This window comes from Oscarella lobularis, chromosome 17, assembly GCF_947507565.1.
Source record: "Oscarella lobularis chromosome 17, ooOscLobu1.1, whole genome shotgun sequence".
Classification (NCBI taxonomy): Eukaryota; Metazoa; Porifera; class Homoscleromorpha; order Homosclerophorida; family Oscarellidae; genus Oscarella; species Oscarella lobularis.
In genome coordinates, this window is record NC_089191.1 from 451,033 (window position 1) to 471,688 (window position 20,656).

At 48.0% G+C, this 20,656-nt stretch overlaps 10 protein-coding genes and 1 non-coding gene across 11 annotated transcripts; 6 read left to right on the forward strand and 5 right to left on the reverse strand.

Moving 5' to 3' along the window:
- Nucleotides 1–63: 63 nt before the first annotated feature.
- On the reverse strand, nt 64–1,154 carry LOC136197441 (arginine-hydroxylase NDUFAF5, mitochondrial-like). The gene has a single exon (XM_065987203.1). The coding sequence runs from the start codon at nt 1,107–1,109 to the stop codon at nt 165–167; it is 945 nt and encodes a 314-aa protein (XP_065843275.1). The 5' UTR covers nt 1,110–1,154; the 3' UTR covers nt 64–164.
- LOC136197442 (microtubule-associated protein RP/EB family member 3-like) lies at nt 1,141–2,535 on the forward strand. Its single transcript, XM_065987204.1, has 7 exons — nt 1,141–1,358; nt 1,414–1,452; nt 1,509–1,618; nt 1,669–1,861; nt 1,919–2,037; nt 2,112–2,285; nt 2,339–2,535. Exons 1-7 carry the CDS (start codon nt 1,235–1,237, stop codon nt 2,414–2,416), a joined length of 837 nt encoding a protein of 278 aa, XP_065843276.1. The 5' UTR covers nt 1,141–1,234; the 3' UTR covers nt 2,417–2,535.
- LOC136197438 (uncharacterized) lies at nt 2,442–4,408 on the forward strand. The gene is made up of 2 exons (XM_065987199.1): nt 2,442–2,588; nt 2,641–4,408. Exons 1-2 carry the CDS (start codon nt 2,552–2,554, stop codon nt 4,014–4,016), a joined length of 1,413 nt encoding a protein of 470 aa, XP_065843271.1. The 5' UTR covers nt 2,442–2,551; the 3' UTR covers nt 4,017–4,408.
- A 209-nt stretch (nt 4,409–4,617) lies between these two features.
- Nucleotides 4,618–4,701, forward strand: Trnad-guc (transfer RNA aspartic acid (anticodon GUC)). Its single transcript is given in 2 exon segments — nt 4,618–4,654; nt 4,667–4,701. It is a non-coding gene; the product is annotated as a tRNA-Asp (tRNA).
- A 160-nt stretch (nt 4,702–4,861) lies between these two features.
- LOC136197436 (serine/threonine-protein kinase RIO1-like) lies at nt 4,862–13,753 on the forward strand. The gene is made up of 20 exons (XM_065987197.1): nt 4,862–10,272; nt 10,324–10,427; nt 10,478–10,521; nt 10,569–10,610; nt 10,661–10,706; nt 10,755–10,821; nt 10,876–10,918; nt 10,971–11,063; nt 11,113–11,172; nt 11,226–11,287; nt 11,335–11,415; nt 11,465–11,551; nt 11,601–11,738; nt 11,793–11,896; nt 11,950–12,056; nt 12,105–12,170; nt 12,234–12,314; nt 12,372–12,425; nt 12,484–12,630; nt 12,702–13,753. Exons 1-20 carry the CDS (start codon nt 10,223–10,225, stop codon nt 12,816–12,818), a joined length of 1,593 nt encoding a protein of 530 aa, XP_065843269.1. The 5' UTR covers nt 4,862–10,222; the 3' UTR covers nt 12,819–13,753.
- On the reverse strand, nt 5,229–7,774 carry LOC136197439 (mitochondrial enolase superfamily member 1-like). Its single transcript, XM_065987201.1, has 15 exons — nt 7,614–7,774; nt 7,277–7,382; nt 7,111–7,226; nt 6,960–7,046; nt 6,879–6,905; nt 6,773–6,813; nt 6,647–6,717; nt 6,504–6,586; nt 6,314–6,436; nt 6,193–6,249; nt 6,058–6,135; nt 5,815–5,986; nt 5,632–5,731; nt 5,492–5,573; nt 5,229–5,430 (listed from the first exon to the last, which is right to left on the reverse strand). The coding sequence occupies exons 1-15, from the start codon at nt 7,728–7,730 to the stop codon at nt 5,320–5,322; spliced, it is 1,371 nt and encodes a 456-aa protein (XP_065843273.1). The 5' UTR covers nt 7,731–7,774; the 3' UTR covers nt 5,229–5,319.
- On the reverse strand, nt 7,757–10,193 carry LOC136197434 (solute carrier family 2, facilitated glucose transporter member 10-like). The gene is made up of 14 exons (XM_065987196.1): nt 10,064–10,193; nt 9,982–10,006; nt 9,837–9,934; nt 9,676–9,792; nt 9,516–9,622; nt 9,388–9,471; nt 9,124–9,336; nt 8,987–9,073; nt 8,733–8,930; nt 8,638–8,680; nt 8,352–8,585; nt 8,176–8,298; nt 7,991–8,123; nt 7,757–7,934 (listed from the first exon to the last, which is right to left on the reverse strand). The coding sequence occupies exons 1-14, from the start codon at nt 10,179–10,181 to the stop codon at nt 7,862–7,864; spliced, it is 1,653 nt and encodes a 550-aa protein (XP_065843268.1). The 5' UTR covers nt 10,182–10,193; the 3' UTR covers nt 7,757–7,861.
- LOC136197437 (EGF domain-specific O-linked N-acetylglucosamine transferase-like) lies at nt 12,693–14,514 on the reverse strand. The gene is made up of 2 exons (XM_065987198.1): nt 14,440–14,514; nt 12,693–14,381 (listed from the first exon to the last, which is right to left on the reverse strand). Exon 2 carries the CDS (start codon nt 14,338–14,340, stop codon nt 12,844–12,846), a length of 1,497 nt encoding a protein of 498 aa, XP_065843270.1. The 5' UTR covers nt 14,341–14,381; nt 14,440–14,514; the 3' UTR covers nt 12,693–12,843.
- On the forward strand, nt 13,914–16,496 carry LOC136197440 (uncharacterized). The gene is made up of 2 exons (XM_065987202.1): nt 13,914–14,798; nt 14,864–16,496. Exon 2 carries the CDS (start codon nt 14,934–14,936, stop codon nt 16,173–16,175), a length of 1,242 nt encoding a protein of 413 aa, XP_065843274.1. The 5' UTR covers nt 13,914–14,798; nt 14,864–14,933; the 3' UTR covers nt 16,176–16,496.
- On the reverse strand, nt 16,208–19,468 carry LOC136197433 (uncharacterized). Its single transcript, XM_065987195.1, has 17 exons — nt 19,352–19,468; nt 19,212–19,286; nt 19,011–19,135; nt 18,679–18,748; nt 18,487–18,561; nt 18,373–18,435; nt 18,254–18,315; nt 18,146–18,188; nt 18,012–18,073; nt 17,881–17,953; nt 17,763–17,827; nt 17,536–17,704; nt 17,447–17,483; nt 16,880–17,389; nt 16,664–16,829; nt 16,510–16,609; nt 16,208–16,462 (listed from the first exon to the last, which is right to left on the reverse strand). Exons 1-17 carry the CDS (start codon nt 19,412–19,414, stop codon nt 16,292–16,294), a joined length of 1,929 nt encoding a protein of 642 aa, XP_065843267.1. The 5' UTR covers nt 19,415–19,468; the 3' UTR covers nt 16,208–16,291.
- On the forward strand, nt 16,625–20,619 carry LOC136197443 (ribulose-phosphate 3-epimerase-like). Its single transcript, XM_065987205.1, has 7 exons — nt 16,625–17,523; nt 17,590–17,737; nt 17,792–17,869; nt 17,930–18,089; nt 19,074–19,308; nt 19,595–19,729; nt 19,793–20,619. Exon 7 carries the CDS (start codon nt 19,873–19,875, stop codon nt 20,566–20,568), a length of 696 nt encoding a protein of 231 aa, XP_065843277.1. The 5' UTR covers nt 16,625–17,523; nt 17,590–17,737; nt 17,792–17,869; nt 17,930–18,089; nt 19,074–19,308; nt 19,595–19,729; nt 19,793–19,872; the 3' UTR covers nt 20,569–20,619.
- Nucleotides 20,620–20,656: the final 37 nt, after the last annotated feature.

Sequence of the window (20,656 nt, forward strand, 5' to 3'; positions counted from 1 at the left end):
GCGGCGCAAAGGGGTATATTGCAGGTACTGTTACAAATATTGTGTAGATACAGTGCTCTCCCTGTTAGCACAGGTTTTAGGCCCGCTGCTATTACCTTTATCTACTTTCCATGTTCAAGATATACAGTAGGTAAAGAACTATAAAATGCCCTACAAGTGACAGATCACTTTTCTAATACGTCTTTTAGAGAAACGGTTCCTGATCCCCGTTCAGCTGCTTGCCACTGATTTCCCCCCGGTTTCCAACCTATCATGTGCAGTACACGATACGTCGCTGGAATGGAACTGCCATCCTCCTCAATCCCATACATGGACTTATATATCGTCTCGGCTTCACGAAGAACCGACTTCGATATGTAATTGGATCGCGTCCACGCGGCATTGCTCTCGCCCATGCACTGCAAGTCTTTCATCAGAGCACGCATCGTCGGATAATTCACAACGATTTCATCGACGTCGATCGTCGTCATGACAAATCCGGCACGCGATAGAAGAGATCCAACGTCTTGCATATCCGTAAAAGGTGACACGCGGGCGGCCACGCCCCCGCGCATTGCTTCTTCGGCCAATTGGAAAGCGCAGCGCAATTCAAATAGCGTATCAACGGCAAAGAGAGCGCCAATAAAAACGCCGTCCTCTCGCAATAGATTCAATATTTGTTGAAACGTTCCCGGAAGATCGTTGACCCAATGCAATGCCAAGCAGCTCGTCACCAAATCAAATGAATTTGTACGAAATGGAATCGATTCTTCGTCAGCTTGAATTTTCGTCGTCGTCGTAGCGCACGTTACGTTCTTCAGCGCTTCTTCGGCCATATCGGTTTGTACTAGTAATCCTATCGAATCGGAATCCGCGAATTTAGCCACGTGACCTCGACCACTGCCCAGATCCAAAGCGAGAGGAAACGCTCGCGATACGTCTCCGAGACGGTCGACGAGACGATAGGCGACCTCGTCTTTGAGATAATCGTACGTCGAAGCGTTCGGAGACGCTGCGGCGCGATTCTTTTGCCATCGCTTCGCTCGCCGGTCGAAAATATTCACCGAACTTTGCGCCGATAGCCATCGGTACAACATGGAGACGTGGAATTTTGATTTTGAGCGTAGCATGTCTCGTTCTACGATGAATTCTAGCGTGTTGTTGCGCCTGCTCGTTTGCCCAGTAACGCGCGCAACGCTCTTTCATTCCTGGCGGTCGGCGACCAATTCTCGTCTCCATATCGCGATCGGTGCACATGACGGCGGTTAACGTTCACTACACCGGCACTTCGGACAAGGGCTGGAGCCGGCACGAACTCTTGGGATGGGTCAACGATTGCTTACAGCTAAACTACACGAAAGTCGAAGAAATGGGCAACGGTAGGCGTCGAAACTCGACGAAAAACGATCTATACAATCACGGCTGTACGTCTAGGTGCCGCTTATTGCCAGTTCATGCACATGCTTTTCCCCGGTACAGTGCGCTAAGTTTTTTTTCGCGTCGTCGCCGTAACTGTATCTTCTCCGCAGAGGCACGACTGCAATTGAAAAAAGTAAAAATGGATGCCAAGCTCGAACATCAGTACATCGACAATTTCAAATTCCTGCAAGCATCTTTCAAAAAAATGGGCGTGGACAAAGTAAGCAAATAATTAATTAACTAGACAATCAATTTTAATTGACAACGTAGGTCGTTCCCATTGACAAACTCGTCAAGAAAAAGCCACTCGACAACCTGGAATTCCTCCAATGGTTCAAGAAATTCTTCGATGCAAATTACCAGGGTGCGGATTATAATCCGACCCTCGCTCGAAGCGGCGAATCGCCCGCATTGTCAGCTGGACATCCTCCGACCGGTCGATCTCTTCCCAAGCGCAAACCAGGTGAAAAACAAAAATAAAATATATTTAATAATTTATAATTTCGATTGGTACTAACAGTAGGTGGCGGGCTCACTAAGAAAACCGTGGCCAAATCGTCTACGTCTCGCGCTGGTCCAACGACAACAACGACGTCGATGACTACGACAACAGTGGTATCATCCAAAATGGCTTCTGAGGTTAGAATAAATTCTTACACAATTAATAGTCTAAAGGGAGAAGAGGGCTTTTCTTTATCTAAATGTGTGTCTAGCTTCAGGAAATGAGGGCCCGTCTCGAAGAGGCGCAGACCGAGTTGAAAGCAATTGAAAACGAGCGAGATTTCTATTTTGGAAAATTGCGTGACATCGAGGAACTTTGCCAGGAGCATGAAGGCGAGGAAACCATGGCAATCAAGGGCGTGAAGGAGATACTGTATGCCACTGAGGCAAGAAAAAATTGGGAATTAAATTAAGTATTTTTATTTGATTAATTTAAAAGGATGGATTTGAACCTCCAGCCGAAGATCAAGAGGCAAAGAACGAAGAAGAAGAAGAAGAAGAACAGGAGGAATATTAGTTAGCCCTCTCCCCCCCCCCCCCCCCCCCCCCCCCCCCTCTCCCCCACTGACAAGCAATAGTCTGTTCCTTTGGAGTTGTGTTCATTTATCTACACTACTACGCTTATCCGGGCTAGTATCTACTTCCTTGTTCCATGATTCATTGCGTCTTCTTTCTATCGTCGTTTTTCGGTACATGTGACCTCGTTCATGCATCGATATACCGCGAGAGTAGTCGTTCTAGGGTTGAGCGTCTGTCTGCTGTGTCGAATAGACACTCGAGGCCGATTTGGCGTCCCGGATTATAGCAAGGCCTTTAGCAGCAACTGTTCGATCAACGAGACTCGCAAACCACTGCCGTCCGATCTCAAAACAGTTTTCTTCTCTACGGGACAACCGCTTCGACTTCGTTGTCCCGTACGGGACGACGACGACGACGACGTCTCGAGCGTTGTCTCGTGGAGCCGAGACTACGATGGTTTGGCCGGCGTGGCGAACTGCAGCGATCGCGACCTCGTCGTATCGACGATGCGCTGTCAAGACGTCGGCGACTATTTTTGCACGCACGCTAACGTGACGACATCGTGGACGCTAGTGGCGCGAAACGCGTGCGCCGGTCGCGTCCGTTTTCCGTCGAAAATCAACACTTTGATTCAGGTTCGAGAAACGGCGTCTGTTTCTCTCAAATGCTCTATTGATGTCTATACGACACGTGAGGCCTGTGAGCACCTTCTCGACGGACCGCCTCCTGTCATCACTTGGATACGCGGTAGAAACGTTTCTCGGGTTAATTGTATTCGCAAGTACCCGCTGTCTCATTGCCCTGCCAACGTCGACTACCATAGCAACGATAATTCTGCCACAATAAATTCTTCTCTTTTGCTACAGAGAGCTAGGGGTTCTGATGCTGGCTGGTACACTTGTTCTATACGGCGTTCTATTGGGGATACTTCCTTTCTCCTCGCAGCTCATTACTACGTGCAAATAAGCGATGATAATGATCATGATGATCATCATCTACTTATAGTTATTCTTTGTTCAAGTATTGGTTCAGCTTGTCTTCTCTCTCTTATTTTTATTTGCGTGAGGCGTCATTGTCATGGCAGCCAGCGTGGCACTGCGCTTGAAATGTCGTCTCCATTTGCCACGCAGAATATTTATATTTCATACGCGGAGGATTCCCTCGATCACTTGAAAAAAGTTCGCCAATTTTGCGATGCAATAAAACTGAAGGGATTCGAATTTCACCTATTCGAAGACGAACGCGACGAGGCGTCTCGTCTATCAGTTCCCATCTGGCTAGAACGTCAAATTCGAGAAGCTCGTCGCATTCTCGTTCTTTGCTCTCCAGCCTACTTTCGCGTCAGCGATTCAACGGAAAGACATCAGTGTAACGACGAGAAGAGACGAATGGGTTGGGAAGCGAGAGTCGCTCACGAATGGAGACTGATATCGGCAAGAAGATTTGCAGAGGGAGCGGACCGATTTTGCCTGTGCATTGTCTGGGACAATGAATCGGAATCGACCGTGCCTTTTGCACTGACCACGCGTAATATATTCAAGTGGCCAAGCGAGTCAGAAAAACTCTTCTTACACATGCAACCCCCTGAACTAGTCTGAAGTTTCACTTTTACTAATTGAGTCTACAAAGCTTTTGACATCGTGTTCGCTTTGTAACCCAACGAAGGAGTTGACTGGCTTTCCATTGTTGAATCCAACGACGAATGGGATAGAAGCAACCTTTGTAGGCAAAAATTAGAAACTAGAAGTCGTGGTCTCTATAGTAACTGACTTCGTATTCTATAGCCAAATCTTGCAAATCGTCAACATTCACTTTGGCTATGTCTACTTTCCCATTCGTCTCCTTTACGTATTTTTCGAGTACTGGTGCCAATTCGAGGCAGGGTTTGCACCATCTGCTTCGAAATGCTATAGGCGAGCAAATTGATGCTGTTCTTACCTTTACCCTGCATGAAAATCGACGATGACGGGCGTTTTTGCTTCGAGAACGCGCTTTTCAAAGTCGTCTTCACTTTGGACGTCAAACAAACGCGTTGGAGTCGTTTGAAACGCTCGAAGAGAACTTCGATGTAGTCCTCCACGCACAATCGACGCCAAAATCGCCTGTGAACTTCGTCTAAGAGCCATTTTTGCAATGTGAACCCGGATAGCAAACGTCTCTAAAATAAAACTAGCCAATGTGTCTCTACAGATACGGAAATCCTCGGTAGTATAGTGGTGAGTATCCCCGCCTGTCATTACAAGCGGAGCGCGGGAGACCCGGGTTCAATTCCCGGCCGGGGAGGCCGTCATTTTTCTTCTTTTATTTTCGACTGAATTTTTGTGGCACATCTATATTTTTACTATAAATCAAATTTTAGAATCAAGGGGAAAAACTGTTCACCTTGAGATAGTGTGCTTTATCCGGGATTGCCAGCAACGCACGTTCTGTTTTCAGTCATTTCGCCAGTAAACGGTTTCAGAAAGCAAAACGACGTTCGTTTGGAACACAGTGAGTCATCTGGAAGCCTTTCGTGGGAAGACAAGCCGGACAAGTCTTCGAATTCACCCCGGGAAGCGGAGAAGACGTCGATCGATCAAACCATCCATGCCCTCCGAAACACGAAAAAAGTCAATCCGAAGGAACAGTCGCTTTCAAGAGAACAAGTCCCAAGAAGAGCACCTCGAAACCTCGTCATCTTTCTCGACGAGGCCCCGCACGGGGGTCTCCTTCATCGAGAATCCCAGCAGAGGAGCCTTACATATGTATACACGTATAAGCTAGGTTTTAGTAGGGAAATCCAACAGCAACAGCCCGAAGAAGCGTAAAAGTCCACTCCAAACGCGTATCCTTTTATTAACGACCCCGATTCTCTCAAAGCGAATGCCATAAAAAAAATGATGTCCCCAGAGGAAAACTTTTTCATTTGTCCCGTACGAGCCCCTTTTCTCGCAGTTCCCTCCACTTGGGACCGTCCGGATACTCGTACGCTTTCAACGAGTCCGGCTTCATTTCTATGCTATAGCCACTCGCCTAAAGAAAAGAAAAAAAAACATCTCGTGAAACCTAGAACTAGACCTGAAACCGGAAGAACCTCCGGAACGACATAGCATCCATTCCGAACCGCACAAGGGTGGAGAAAATGTTCGTGCAGATGGTCGACGTACTCGATTACCCTAATACGTCACACGAAAGCGATATCAAACATCCTGACTAGTCTAAACGAGTCCATACCGGTTCTCGAGTGATCCGCTGACGCATATGTAGTCGAAAATAGATAGATGTTGGACGTATTCGCACAGGCCCACGCCGCCGGCGTGCGGACAAACGGGAACTATAGAGACAGAGAATACCGGTAAGATGACTCAGACCTCGTCACGAAGAGGGAGGAGTCTCTGGCGATTTCGTACTTCTTACCCTTGTATTTCGCCGCCATTAGAATTATGGCGAGATTCTCGTTGACGCCGCCGACGCGAGCGGCGTCGATTTGACAGAAATCCATGGCTCCGCTTTGAAGAAATTGCTTGAAAACGACCCTATTTTGACATTGTTCGCCCGTGGCAACGCCTATTCCAAACGGAGCGAGCGCCTATAGAGAGAGAGAGAGAGAGAGAGACAGAAAAACAATCAAATGCAAAGCAGAAGTCGCGTTCGTTTTGCCTTTTTGATTGCCGCGTGGCCGAGAACGTCGTCCGGCGACGTCGGCTCTTCTATCCAATGCAGCTTGAAATGAGCCAGCTGCGAGGAATGATAACCAATTGCACGCGACAGTTATCCAAGCCATCCTGCCCTCACATTCTTCATGTATTGAATTGCCTCGTCGACGTCCCACCTCTGATTCGCGTCAACCATCTGAAAACAAAAAAAATTCTCCCTTTTTTTCCTCAAAAAGTCTGCCATTGGAAATTTCGCCTACGATTATCTTATCCCAGCCGACTTCTTTACGTATGATCGAACAGCGACGCTTATCGTCCTCCAAATCGGCGCCAACTTTGACTTTGAATCGAGTGAATCCTTGCCGAAGGGCATCCTGTGCCAACTGCAAACAGAAACCGTACCACGTCAGCAACAAAGCGTACGTGGGCCCCCCCTCTTTCGCGACAGACTTTGCTTAGGGTTTCGTCACTATAACCAAGCCACGCACAGGATGTAGTATAAGCCGGATAGCCTTGATGTTTTATGGATGCCTCTGAGACAGACGGATAGATAGTCTTGTTCCAGTTCCATACACGTCATGTATTATATGTACCCCTCTTCGTTTTCTCGGACTCGTTTCGTCGAAGGAGTTCTAGCGCTTCCTGACGCGTCAGCGCGTCCGTACTATGGGTTTAAAGAGCAGCTTGTAGGATATTAGACAATGAATAGATCTCCGTACATGTAGCGGAAGTCTATAGTGGAAACCAGTTCTTCCGGTGTCTAGGGTCAAGAGTCCGTCAATCAGTTAGAACTGGACGCAAAGAATGCATCGCTGATTGACCTACCATGTCAGCTAGCAATTTCCACAGGGGCTATAGAGAGCGAGAGTTCCATTCGAAAAGAGGAGAAATCGACTGTCTTTTTACCTTCCCCTCTATTTTGGCCCACAAATCCCACAGAGCGTTAACGACAGCCGCAGTAGCAAGATGAATGACTCCCTTTTCCGGCCCAATCTAATAAATTTAACGATTCATGACACTGGAACATGCAGTTGGCCCCTGACAAAAAACCCCTGACCCATCGCAGTTGAGTTTCGCTCGTCAATTCGCGCCAAAACCCAGCAAAATCGCCATAGATCTCCTCGAGCTGTCTCCCGACGACGAGTCGCGATAGAGTTTGCACGGCAAAGACAACTGCGCAAAATAGTCGATCGCAAAAATCGAAGAAAAACGGAATTCGATACCGATTTCGGTGCCACGGCCCACGGTGAACGTCAATCCGTGGCCCTTGTGCTCGGTTTTATCCGCTTCGACGACCACATAGGCTGCCGAATAGTCAGGATCCTTGTGCTAGACAAAAGCATCGAACGCCGCGTTGGAATTCATCATGCAATTAAAACAAGGGGCGTGTCCTTCGTCTCGCGACACTACACAGTACTCAAGGACCTCGTTCCCCCGCGAGTCGCGAATTCTTCGCGTTCCAGCGAAACGCGTGCGAAGACGACGAGGAGACGCTAGTCCGTAGGACGCGAACGGCGATCGGTGCGGCCCGGTTTCCTGCACGCGCGTTCCCTATCTCACCATTGCGTCCGAACCGTGGGCTTCGAGGGAAGTCGGAAAGCGAATGTCCTTCACGGTGAGACCCGTGATCGTTCCCATGGAGGCCAATTTCTTTCGCTTGCTATCGCTGTGCTCCATCGTCTGCAACTGAGCTTAGTCACGTGTTCGCATTTCCTTTTATGCACGTGCTCGCCTGCGCGATGATTAATCTAATAACGCGTCGCCGAGCGAATCCGTATTCGTTTAGGGAATAATGTAAAATATAATGATTATGTTTCTTTTTTTCCGTTTGACCTGACCTTGTGTCGAAGTGCTGCACAGCGGGATTTGAGAGAAGGTCCACTACAAAAATAGAACAATTTTTTCTAGTTCAATTTCAAATAACAAACTCTTCTGACCCTTCTGCCAATTCTTTGCCAATATCCTCCAGGGTCCGGCCTTTAGTTTCAGGAACAAAGGTAAATATGAAAGCGATCGAGCAGAGGCAAATAAAAGCATAGGATAAAAATGTAGCAGCTATTCCAATAGACTCTATAAAACCGTCAGATATAACTAATGATCCCGCTGCTTGGTATTTTCTTACTCAAAAGTTGTAAAAACGTCGAAGATACAATAAGGTTCCCTCCCCAGTTAGCAACCGTAGATATAGCAACGGCTCGACCTCGAAACTCGACGGGAAATATCTCGCTTAGAATGAGCCAAGTAACTAAGAAAAAACATCACGAGAAAAATAGTTATTTGTGAGGAACCTATGGATACCTGGCCCAAAGCTAAATGCATAGCAAGACACATAGAGAAGTAACGAGATTAAAGAAACGACTCTCACGAGTGCACTGAGCTCCACACCGGTTCCTGTTTCGTTTTTGGTTATATTAGATATTAGGCAGGATGTTTCGTTCTTTTCCGGAATGCCAACATCAGTTAGTGTTATTCCCATTGCTCCAATAGCAAGCATCATTCCCGTCGCCCCAAACAAAAGGAAACGACGTCGTCCTACGTGCAAAGTTGGGTCTCACGTCTCCCAAAGGGATCCCAGATCACTAACCTGCTTTGTCGATTAGAAGCAAACTAATGACAGTAGATACAACCTGAAAGAAAGGCAGAGTAACGCACTAAAAACCACCACCTTTCGGAATATACCTTCGTTAGCCCTAAAATGAGAGTCACTCTCGCAGCAGAAGAGTCGGATGAAAATCCGACTTGCTCAAATATCGTCGTTGCATAGTAGAGAACGTTGGGCTGGCCAGTAAATTGCTGAAGAAGAACTAGGGATACGGCAATAAATAGCCTATAGCGCATTCCACCAGCTTGCCGGCATATATCAAAGAGTGAATAAGTCTTAGGAGGAGAGTTATAAGAATAAAACTAGACAACCTTACGCGGGGAAAATTTACTTTTTCCTGTATGATTACTCCCCGTATGCTATCCAATTCCGTTTCGACGTCGAGGCGGCCTCGAAGCTTCTGTAAAACCTCTTTGGCCTACGATAAAAGCGACGCGAATAGAATGGCACACTTAGAAACGACGCTACCTCTGTGTCGTGGTACTTTAGCAAGAGATATCGAGGACTGGGCGGTAGAAAGATCATAACAATGCCCTGAATGGCTGCAGGAACAACGGAAAGGCCGAACATGTAACGCCAGCCCTCGTCGACGTTGATAAATGCCAAATTGATAGCGTAGGCCAAAAGGAAGCCCACTGTAATGCCAAATTCATTGAGAGAGACGAGAGCACCTCGTCTGTGCTAGAAAAGATTATAAGAGATGAGGCAAAAGAACGTATGTACTGTACATACTGGTGGCGATATTTCTGATATGTAGATACATTCGCCTATGGCAGATAATGAAACTCCAAAGCCAACTATGAGCCGCCCAAATATCTAAAAAAAATTGACCCCTATTCAGACGAATTTAGTGTATCTACCAGCATTCCATATGTCTTTGACGCTGCCAGGATAGAGGCACCGACCACAAAGATAACTGCGTTTATTATTATTGCCAATCTTCTGCCAATGGCATCGATAACGAAACCTTAAATGATGACATAGGGTGTGGAGTCAGACAACATCCTTCTTATACAGTACCTCCTGTCAGTGAGGCGATCATGGCACCGATCAACATTACACTCACTGTCAGGCTCTCCTCCGTTTTTGACAGATCGAAATCGCATCTCAATAGAACCAGGGCGCCCGATATGATACCTAGACGTCGTTACTTGCTGAAGTCGCCGTAGCGTCGGTCTTACCGACGTCGTAGCCGAATAGGACGCCGCCTAGCGCTGCCATGGCAGCGCATATCCAAACGTACGCTGTCGTCGCCTCTTTTTGCCGCTTCTGGCCGTTTCTGTACGGAAATTAACTACTTTCTGCTTTCTTTTCTCGTTTGCCTACTGTTTGAGTGCATTCATCAGTTGATCTAAGACGAAACATCTCGATTTTTCGAACCACGTGCTTTTGCACATGGTTTACTTACCATCACTGTCGGGGCTTGTGGGCTCGTCGCATTCGCTTTCGTTTGACTTTGCCTGCACGTCGTCGGCCTCCAGAAGAATAACATTGTCACTATCTTTCAAATATTGCACCGTCTTCATCAGAAACGCGTCCTGTGGTCCTAGAGCACGTTAGGTCAAGGATGGAGGGCATTCTTCCTGGTCAATTCGACGACGCAGAGCAGGATCCCGAGTATTTCTGCACTAAAAATTCCTGCGACTATCTCTGACGGATTTCCCAAAGTCCTAGCACTTTTCATTTGCTTCCAAAAGTCGATTCAGGCAGTGACGATAGTTTCGAGGACGAAGACGATTTAGGAGACTGGGATTGGGAAGACGAAACCTCCGGTGAGAGTTTCGATGTTTCCAGATAACTTCGTCGACTTGATTCCACTTAGACTTCACGAAAAAATTCAATGCTGCTAGAGCAAATCAATCCCAGGTAGAACGGAGTGAAAATATTAGAATTTCTTTCAATTTCATTTCTAGCCGAATGCAAGTCGTCTTGTATCGGCTAAATCCACGCTTCAGGTTCTTGAGAAAAGATCGGGTTACACTTCTGTATGTAACATAAATTTCAGCCCACGGAAAAGGCCATTCGAAAATATGTCAACAAGATTAACATAGGTTAATAAAAATATCAGAGGATTATTCATAGAAAATGGCGGTATTTAGAGAGATTCAGTGGGCCTGCCCTGTCCGGAAAAGCAGCCGAAGCTTTGCAGGACTTTGGAAAAAGAAGGCAAGGCTAATGTCCTTGTCTCTCCAATAAAGTTTTTTATGTTGTTTCCCTTAGTGTAAAGGGAAAAGATAAGTCAGATAGGGCCACTGTTGAACAGGTGCAGTCGTTTCTCTGCCTAAAGTTTTCAGCTGACTTTTTCCTGAGCAAAGGTCCTGGATCCAAGAACGAGAATGATTCTATTCAAGTTGCTAGACCGAGGGATTATATCAGAAGTGAACGGTTGTATTAACACGGGAAAGGAGGTGGAGGAAATAGAAGATCATAACTCAAAACGATTTGCAATTCTTTTAGGCAAACGTATATTATGCTACATCGTCACGAGACGGGCATCCAAACGAATGTGCCATCAAAGTGAAATCAGTATCTTTAGTTTCTCCTCTCTCCATAATTTTTTGCTTGATTAGATCTATAAAACGTCTATACTAACATTCAAGGATAGAGACAAATACGTTACAGGAGAATACAGGTACGTGTATGTACAGGTAACTTTGCTACTGAAATCAATATTGCTAGATTCCGCCATGGCTATTCTCGACACAACCCGAGAAAAATGGTTAGAACTTGGGCTGAAAAAGAAATGAGAAATCTTACAAGGCACTTTATCAATATCGACATCCCCATTTAGCTAATCTGGCCCTTATAGACTGCACACAGCAGGAATTTTATGTCCCACTCCCATTCTCCTTCGCAGTCACGTCCTCGTGATGTCATTTATCGGTTCCAATGGATGGTAAACGGGCCTCACCTCTCGTCTAGTTCATTGGCAGTGATTTCGTCAGGCCTGCACCGTTACTCAAAGACGTTGGTCTGTCCGATTCGAAATGGGGGGAACTGTATCTTCAATGTATCAAAGCTATGAGAGTCATGTTTCACCAGTGTCATCTCGTTCATGCCGATCTTAGCGAATTCAACGTTCTGTACGCCGAATCGTTTTTAGTGGTGTTTTGTCTATTAGTTCTGGGTTGTCGTAGGTATCACCGTGGCGACTGCTATTTGATTGACGTGTCTCAATCCGTCGAGCACGATCATCCTCACGCTTTGGAATTTTTGAGAAAAGACTGCAATAATATTACAGGTTTGATAGATTCGTAGGAAATTGTGAGCAAGTCTGAGCAGAAAATGGGGTAGAGTTTTTTGGAAAAAAGGGAGTTGGTGTAATGTCAGTGAGGGAGCTGTTTGATTTCGTCACGGATCCCAATATCAATGATACAAACATGGAAGATTATTTAGAAAAAGTAGAGACATGTGCAATAGAGAGAGAAAAGTACTATTCACGTGTCTAGGCACAGTTGATTGCAGGAGAGCGACTAGAGTCTGGATTGACAGATAAAGAGAAAGTAGACGAAGAGGTATGATAGCATCGTCATCTCAAAGAACTGGGGTACTAAGAGTCTATCAATTAATTATTTAAGGTTTTTAAACGATCGTACATTCCACGAACTTTGGACGAAGTGGAAAATGTAACAGAAGCTCAAAAAGGCAAAGTAGAAGAGGTGAGCATCTGAGAAATCCTTCTCGAAGGTTCTGAAGCAGCGTCTCTATCACTTTAGGTTTTCTATCGAGCGTTAGTAGGCCTGAAATCAGATCTATCGGGAGCGCAGCAGGTAGAGTAGGAGATCCGTGCACTGCAGCTTTAACTCTTCTGTACGGTACCCAATGAAGGTTCCAACTTTACTGGAAAATGACGCCAGTGGAAGCGGCTCCGATGTCTCAGACGAGGAGTCAGAGTCGGACGAATCCGACGAGAAAGAGGTCATTGATTTGCCCAGTCTTTCACTCAAGAAAGAGGAAGAAAGTCGAAGCAGAAAGGTACGTTAGATACCTAATATCTCGAGTTTACGTACGTATTGAACCCATGGTCACTATATCTACGCGAGTAGGAAAATAAGAAACTAGTAAAAGAGGCGAACCGGGAGAGACGAAAGCATAAAATGGCCAAGCACATGAAGAAACAAAAAGAGAAGCAAGGCCGTCAAAGACGCGGGAAAAAACCATAGAGAGAGAGCCGAGTCAATTCATTTATTAATCGCGACCCAGTCTATCTTTCACTAGCCTAACCGCCTTATCGACCATGCGAAGAAATTCCTCGACGTCGAACGAATAATTCGTAAATTTCGCGTGGGGTTCGCCGGTCTGCGGATGCTTCCCGGGATCCTGTTGAATCATCTTATCGCGTCGTTCCCAAGTAAGATAATTAACGCCACGCAATCGAGATAGATCGTTATAGCAGTTGGGATCCTCGCAATTGTACAATTCGAATAGCGTAGCCCAATCGGGAAGAAAGAGAGCGTGAGCCAAACCGGCACCGTGCATTCCAATAAAAACGTCGCTATTGTGAGTAATCTCCAATTGACGAAGAAAGGGAACCGTTCGCCAATCGTAATCCACGACGGTGACGTTGTACTCGCCGACGGTCTTTAGCGCGCTAACCAATTCGTCCTGATTGAGAATGCGACGAAATTTCGTACCGCGCGAGAGCAGCGTAACGCGCGTCAAAGGCGACGGCCCCTCTTGTTTCACGTCGAGTCGACGAAGAACGTGATCGCAAAACGCCTTGAAAAGTCCGCTACGGGAACACCCACGCACGACGGGCATGTTGTAATAGAGTCCGAGTCGCATGCGCGGTAGGAGGGGAAAGAGCGCGTCTCGTATGCACAAGCGTTTGTTTTTGTATTGGGATAGGGGAATGGGACGCGGCGAGTGACGGGTAAATGCTTGCCACGTGACTTCGAAGAAGTCTCCGTATCCCATTTCGCTTGTGTCCCACATGATGATATCGACGTCCGTCGAGAACGTTCCGTTGATGTGCTGGGAAACGTACAAATTGACGAAATCGCAGAAATGATGAAACATATTGATTCCGGCGTCCAATTTCACAAAAATTACGGGACGTTTGTCGAGAATGACGTCGCAGTGTTCGAGCGAATTGGGCCGAAAGGGGAGAGACGTATAGCGCTCCAATTCGCCGTACCACGACTGGAGCGCACTCCTGTGCGCTCCCTGCTTGGCGAGCGCGTCGCGATCCAACTCGCAATCGCCGCCCACCTGCCCGTCGCCGAAAACGTTCTCGCGAAAGCGTTGACGGGAATTTTCGAACGAAATCGCGCGCAAATCGAAATAGATATTAATCGCTCGACAGTGACGCAACAGATCGCCGCAGCGCAACGACGAACCGCCGACGCCTTTCGACTTGCAATACGTCGTCATTTCGGAACGAATCGTCTTCACCCAGCCGAAATCGGCCGAATCGAAGAAGCGCTCGACTTTCTCCTCCATGTTCGACGCCCACGGCTTCGCCGGCGGCTCGCAGTGCGGCTGCGAGAAGCGCTTCGCCTTGCGACAGTTCTTTTCGTAGCCCCAGCACGTGCGATTCGCTTCGACGTAGCTCGGGCACGCGTGCTGGCCCGAATAGCAGTACGATTCCGCTTGGGAAGTGTAGAGGTGCCGGTGATCGTGAGCTTTCTCGTCTTCTGCGGCGATCAAAGCCACGATAGTGGCGATAGCGAGGCGACCAATCATTCTTATTATTACGGCAGTCGGACTCGCTCACCGTACGACAGCTAAAATTTAGATTAGTCATCGCCTCGTTCGCTTCGCTTGCCAATCGAGCGATCTCACCGAAAAATTAGTAGGGTCCAATTAGTATGCGACTGCTTGGGGTCGTGGCTTAGGCGGCTTAGACCTTATCTTTCGAGTGCCGTAAACGTACACGTCCTGTTCGTTTATATAAACCACCAGCGTCATCTCGACCACGTGGTTTCCATGGTTTCGTGTAAAGTCCTTGAAAAGCTTACTTTTATCCGGGTTTTTAAGCCTAAAGATTTTTTATCGGTCGAATCGGCTCTCGCATTCGTCCGATTTTCGACTAGGCGTCGTTTTTCCGCTCATTCAATTTCATTGGTCCGCTGACGTTTGTCTTCGTCCAGCCGGGACACGATTCCGATCTTTCATTGGCTAAAATTCAATTGACACATCGAGTAAAAGTTGCCCATTGGAAAAAACGTGTCGCGTCCCCTCAATCGGCGCCCGTCCTTTCTCATAGGCCAGCCTCCAATTGATCGCAAACTTCAACATTGTTCCAATCGGACGAGACCCCCCTCGAGCCTCATTCAATGACCAAAAACAAAGGCAAACGCACGAAATCGACCAAACTCGACACGGATCCAAAAATCGACGAATGCAAAAGCCAATACCAGCCAATTCTACCACGCAACGGCCCGCCCCGTCGCGAAGACGTCGATGAAAGAAAGCAGCGAGTCAAACGACCAATGAACGCCTTCATGGTGTGGGCCCGACAAAAGCGACCGGAAATGGCGAAAACGTACCCGGAACTAAGCAACTCGGAAATCAGCAGTCGACTCGGCTCGACGTGGAACGAGTTGACCGATCAGCAAAAGCAGCCCTACTTCGACGAAGCCCAACGTCTCAAAATGGAACATCAACGTGCGCACCCCGATTGGGTATACAATCCCAAGCCAAAGAAGCCCAAATCGCCGTCCGACGTCGTCGCCGGCATTCGTACTCTTTACGGACTCGCTTTCGGTCAGACGACGTCGACGGCTCTCGGAAGTCAGTCGTTCGACGGTGTTCAAGTTGGCGGCGGAAATGACGGCGGCGGCGGAAAAATTCAAGTCGCTTTGCCCGTGCGAGCGGCGACGGGGTCTTCCGGCGGACAAACCGTTTATCTTCCTATCGTCACCAATGGCGGAATTGTTCACATTCCCGCGCGGAAAGTCCTGACGACATCCGGGTTACCGCCTGTTACGATACTCACGCCCGGACCGTTGCCTCCCGTTACGACGATCCTTCCGCCTCCGCCGCCGCCGCTTCTGTTGCCGGTACCGGCGGCGGCTTCGGCGTCCGACGAACCGGCGGCGATGCGCGTGATGGAAGAGGGGAGTTCGAAATCGAGTGGCGCCGGCGCCGGTGGAAGCGGCGATTCGACCGATTACATGTACGCCGATTTGGATAGTCTCATGACCGAATTCGAGCAGGAGATCAGCGAAATCGAATTGGACAACGAGCACTTTTGCAAGAGTCTTCTCGACAGCAGCGACGTTCCGCCCCAAGGCCAAATGGTCGTCTCTGCTGCCGCTACGACCGGCGCCGGCGACGGCGACGGCGACGACGCCGACGAGTCGACGAACGACGAGCAATTTCAATCGCTCGACGTCATCGATGTCGATCAGTATTTGAAAGAGCTCCAAGGGAGCAAGGGTAACGTTGGTAGTAAAGAGGACGACGTCGTAGTGAAGAGGGAGAGTTCTTCGTCTCCGCCGCCGCCGCCGCCGCCGCCGCCGTCATCGTCGCCGTCTCGTGGCGAGGAGACGTCAATCGACGACGGTCAGGATTAAATATTAGTAGAAAATTGGGAAAAAAATCGGCGTCGTGTTCTCGTGAAATTAATTCGTACTATAGAAAATACTTATATAATCCCCCCCTCCGAATTGTACTTCAACCCATTGGGGATCTATGTCGTTTTCTGTTTTTCGTACGCTTTTGCCGTTTCGACGGCTAGAGCGAGTTCTTGTGCTAGGCGCTCGGGCACGTGGGCTCGCGTCAGATCGCCGCGCAATTGCTCGAAACGATCCACGGCCAATTTCAATTTGTCTGGCGGTTGGGTAGCAATTTCCGAATATTTCTAGTAAGTATAATAAGAATTCGCTTTACGGTTAGATGTGCACGCACCTTTCTAAAGTTTTCTAGTTGGTTATAGAGATTCCTCGCCTTTTCTTTCATCATCACGTCGGCGTAGATACGATTCAATTCCGCAAGTTGAGCGGAAGCCCTATTATCACGCAATACTACATCGAAGAAGAGTGGGGGGAAAGGCCAATAATACCTTCGTCGTTCGTCTCTTTCATCCTTACTGAATCGATCGGGATGAAGTTGAGCCGTTTTCTCGCGTCTCAGCTTCGCCAATTCCGCGTTGGACGAGCGAGCAGTGGCACCGAGTAGCCCATAGAAGTCATTTTGCTTGCTCGTCCTTATCAATTCAGCCAGCTTGCCTGTTGCAATGGACATCATATATGTGACCTCTTTCAAATTCAGTTCATACTTTCAGCGCTATTGAGCTTCGGTGCCGGTTTCGGCTTGGGACTGATTACGGGCTTGGATCGAGACCCCTCGCCGCGTTTAAATGAAATAATGGAGTCTAATACATTATCCGCCGAAACGGACTCGGCATTAGGCATCGATGACGAAATATTCTCCGCATTGTCGTCATCTTCCGACTTCTCCTTCTCCTCCTCCTCCTCCTCCTCTACAGGAACTGCAATCTTTTCAGGCTTGACAGGTGGTGGGGGCTTCGGTTTAACAGCGGGCGCTTTTGACGGCAATTCGCGTTTCTCGCTTTCGTTCGTCACTTCCAAGTCGACGGGCGTGAAGTCCGAGTTGGAGACGTTGATGCCATCGGACTCTTTCCCAGTAGTGACCTGGGGGAGTCGCGGTGGCAGTTTGGGCTTGGCAACGGGAGACGACCGAGTTGCATCGAAACTCTGAAAAAATTCAGCAGCATGATCGCGCTTTTCCTTAGCCGGTTGAACAGAAGCAACAGAAACGGCATCGTCTACACAAGTAAATGCATATATATATGTATAAAATTTCTATAAATAGATGTGCGTGCCTTCTCCGACTCCTCCTTCTCGAGGAGTAGAAACAACCTAGAGAGCGCTCGGCTTTTATTCTCTTTCTCGTCTAACGGTAACGACTTGCTTTGGCCACGGCTTGAAATGACTCAAATTTCGGCCTGTCCAATGGACTTTTTAGATGAGGATGCATATTAACGAATCCGTTCATGTCTTCGTGGGAGTTGACCTCGTCGGCGAAGAGAAGAATGCGCTGCATTCCGTCCAAGTACGTCGGGCACGTGTCAGACAAAACCCTGCACGCAGGAGGCAAACGTTTCGCTAATAAAGTCCTCCAAGTGTCTAATCATATACCGAGCTAGTTCTTGAAACGATTTTTTTAGAAGTTCGATGCGGTCGGACTCCTCTGAGTCGAGCTTCTAAAGACGAACTCTGTGCACCGAATTCACGTTTTATATCAGGTAGTACGGACCCTTGCCAGGGAGGCGGATCTCGTTTCGAATTCTTTTATTTTTCTGCAGTGTTCGTCGACAGCGTCGCGATATCTAAAGAGAGAGCATACACGGTCTTTTCCCCTCGATGCGTAGAACGGCTCGTTGCGACTTTTTCTCCTGTGTGAAGCAAGACGCCGTGCTCTCTCCCAGTTGCACGCGAACCTTATCCAACTATGCAGATTCATAGGTAAGATATAAAGGACTCCCCCCCCCCCCCCCCCCCCCCCCCCTCCCTATACATACCTTGGGTACAACTGCTGCTTTGGAGAAAAGGTCGTGTTCTAATCTGTAACAATAGAATTCGTAAGAGGCAAGCGTAAAACGTGCGTAGAGGAGGTCCCCCCTTCCTACTTGGCCTTTTGTTTTCTTAGTTTTTCAGTATCCTCGCTCATTTTTACGTAGAGTCTCTTTTCCTTGTAAAAAAAACGATGTAAGTGCGTGGCATTCAAGCTTCGTGCAGTTCGACTAACTCCGAGCAGAATTTTCTCCGATGCAGCAAGTTCTCGAGATAGAAACTTTGACTCCTGAGTCAGCTACAAGAGCATATACTACTAGTCATACATACAAACATGTTGCATCCCTACCTCTACTTTGGTTTTTTCTAATTGTGGCAAAGCCTGCTCGAGTGGAGCGCGAACCTGTTCCCGTAGATTGGTAGCCTACATTCCCAATAAACATAGGATCAATATTTGACAGCCCGTCAGCTTGTTGTTTAGCCATTAATCGACGATTGATTTATTGCCATGGCCAAACAACAGGCTATGGCCTTGTACAACCTTTTCTGAATGATGTGACGCTAAGCGATCCAATACCACGCCTACCAATTTCCAGCCATTATTCAATGTCCTACATAGATTTAATTACGTTGTTAAAAGTCGAATGCCAATTATCCAAAAGCTCTCAATAGAGTCTCGCATGCGCAGTAAAGGTGCAACTTAGTTTGAAATCTCGTTTTAGTAATCAATTAGGCTAATGTTTTAAAGTGCGCTAAGCTATAGAATCGAACGTCGTTCAAAAAGAGAGAGCCTAAAACGCTCGAATGAGAAAGACCAGCTAATTCAGACAAGTGGCGTTTGGATAATTGGCGGCATTCGACGGCAGTAAGCACCCGAATTCTTCGGCTTCGCCACTTCCGAACAGTTGCTGAAGAAAATTCTGTCTAAACGTATAGGACGAGCTCCGCAGCACTTTCTGCAGCGACGCCGCGTAGCCGTCTTCGATTTCAGCCAAACGCTACGCGCGCAAAGACCCCCAAAGACCCCGAAAACTCCGAACTTGTCGTTTCGCACGTCATGAATGCCCCGCCCACCTTATAAAAGTCGGCCGCGCAGCGGACGACCTCGACAGCGCGCGAGAATCGCTTTACAATCGAATTGAGACCGTTCTCGATGAAGAGAAGAATGCACGTGAGCGAGTAGACATCTTCGCGATTCCTTGCGCTTAGTTTACCGGTCCTTGAAGAGTTTCGAAGGGCACAGCCCCTTCTTTCTGTACATCTGCTGGTTTCTCCATTAGCACAGATAGGAGACTAAGGAAAGACGTCGATTTCCTCGTTGATGACTCTTCCTAGCGCGCGCGTTGCATGAGCCGCGGGAGTCTGCGGACGTAGCGCCTTGATTTTGCCTATTAGACTCAATTTTAAAGGCATTTCACCTCGATTTTGTCTCAGATATTAATAAATTATGTCCGCAGGCTTGCATGGGGTCAGATTGGCGGACAGGAAAATAAAAGCCCTTGGTCTCTTCTCTTTGATGTTTCAGGAGAAATTCTGCTATATTGAAGGTTAGCTGAAGAAGAGATGCCTACACAAGCGCGTGTTTATATCAGGTACAAGTAAGACAAATTAAAAAGAATAAATAAATAAACAAATAAATAAATAATTGTGCTCAGTCCGGGAAATGCTGTTCTAGTCCGGGGAAACGGAGACGCCCAAAGCGCTTCCGGCTCGCCAGCAAAAAACTCGCTGAAAAATGTCGTCGACGCCTTGCATCAAATGCCAAATCGGTCCGTCGGTTCTCAACTCCGATTTAGCGAACCTAGCGTCAGAATCGAACCGAGTTCTCGACAGCGGCGCCGACTATCTTCATCTCGACGTCATGGACGGCCATTTCGTGCCGAACATCACCTTCGGAGCGCCCGTCGTCAAGTGCCTGCGCTCCAAAGTGCCCGTCGGAACGTATTTCGACGTTCACATGATGGTCTCGGAGCCGGAGAAGTGGATACGGGACATGGAAGACGCCGGATGCAATCGATTCGTCTTCCACTACGAATCGACCGATCGACCGGCGGACTTGATTCGGCTCGTCCGAGAAGCGGGGATGGACGTGGGCGTGGTCGTCAAGCCTAAAACGCCCGTGTCCGTCGTCTATCCGCTCGTCGATCACGTCGATATGGTTTTGATTATGACGGTGGAGCCGGGTTTTGGCGGGCAGAAATTCATGACTGATATGATGCCCAAAGTGGCGGATTTGCGCGCGCGCTATCCGAACTTGGATATCGAGGTCGATGGGGGATTGTCGCCGGCGACGATCGATGCTGCTGCTCAGGCGGGAGCGAATTTGATTGTTGCTGGGACTGCTGTGATGAAGAGCGACAATCCGAAGGACGTTATTCAGCAGTTGAGAGACAGCGTTAATAAGTGGCTTGTGTATAAAACGCCGGCTTGAGCGCCGCCGTGAGCTAAGTCCTTAGAGAAGAAATTTGCGCATGCCCACTGATGACGTTCTGAGTGCGTCATACATCACGTGGTATTTA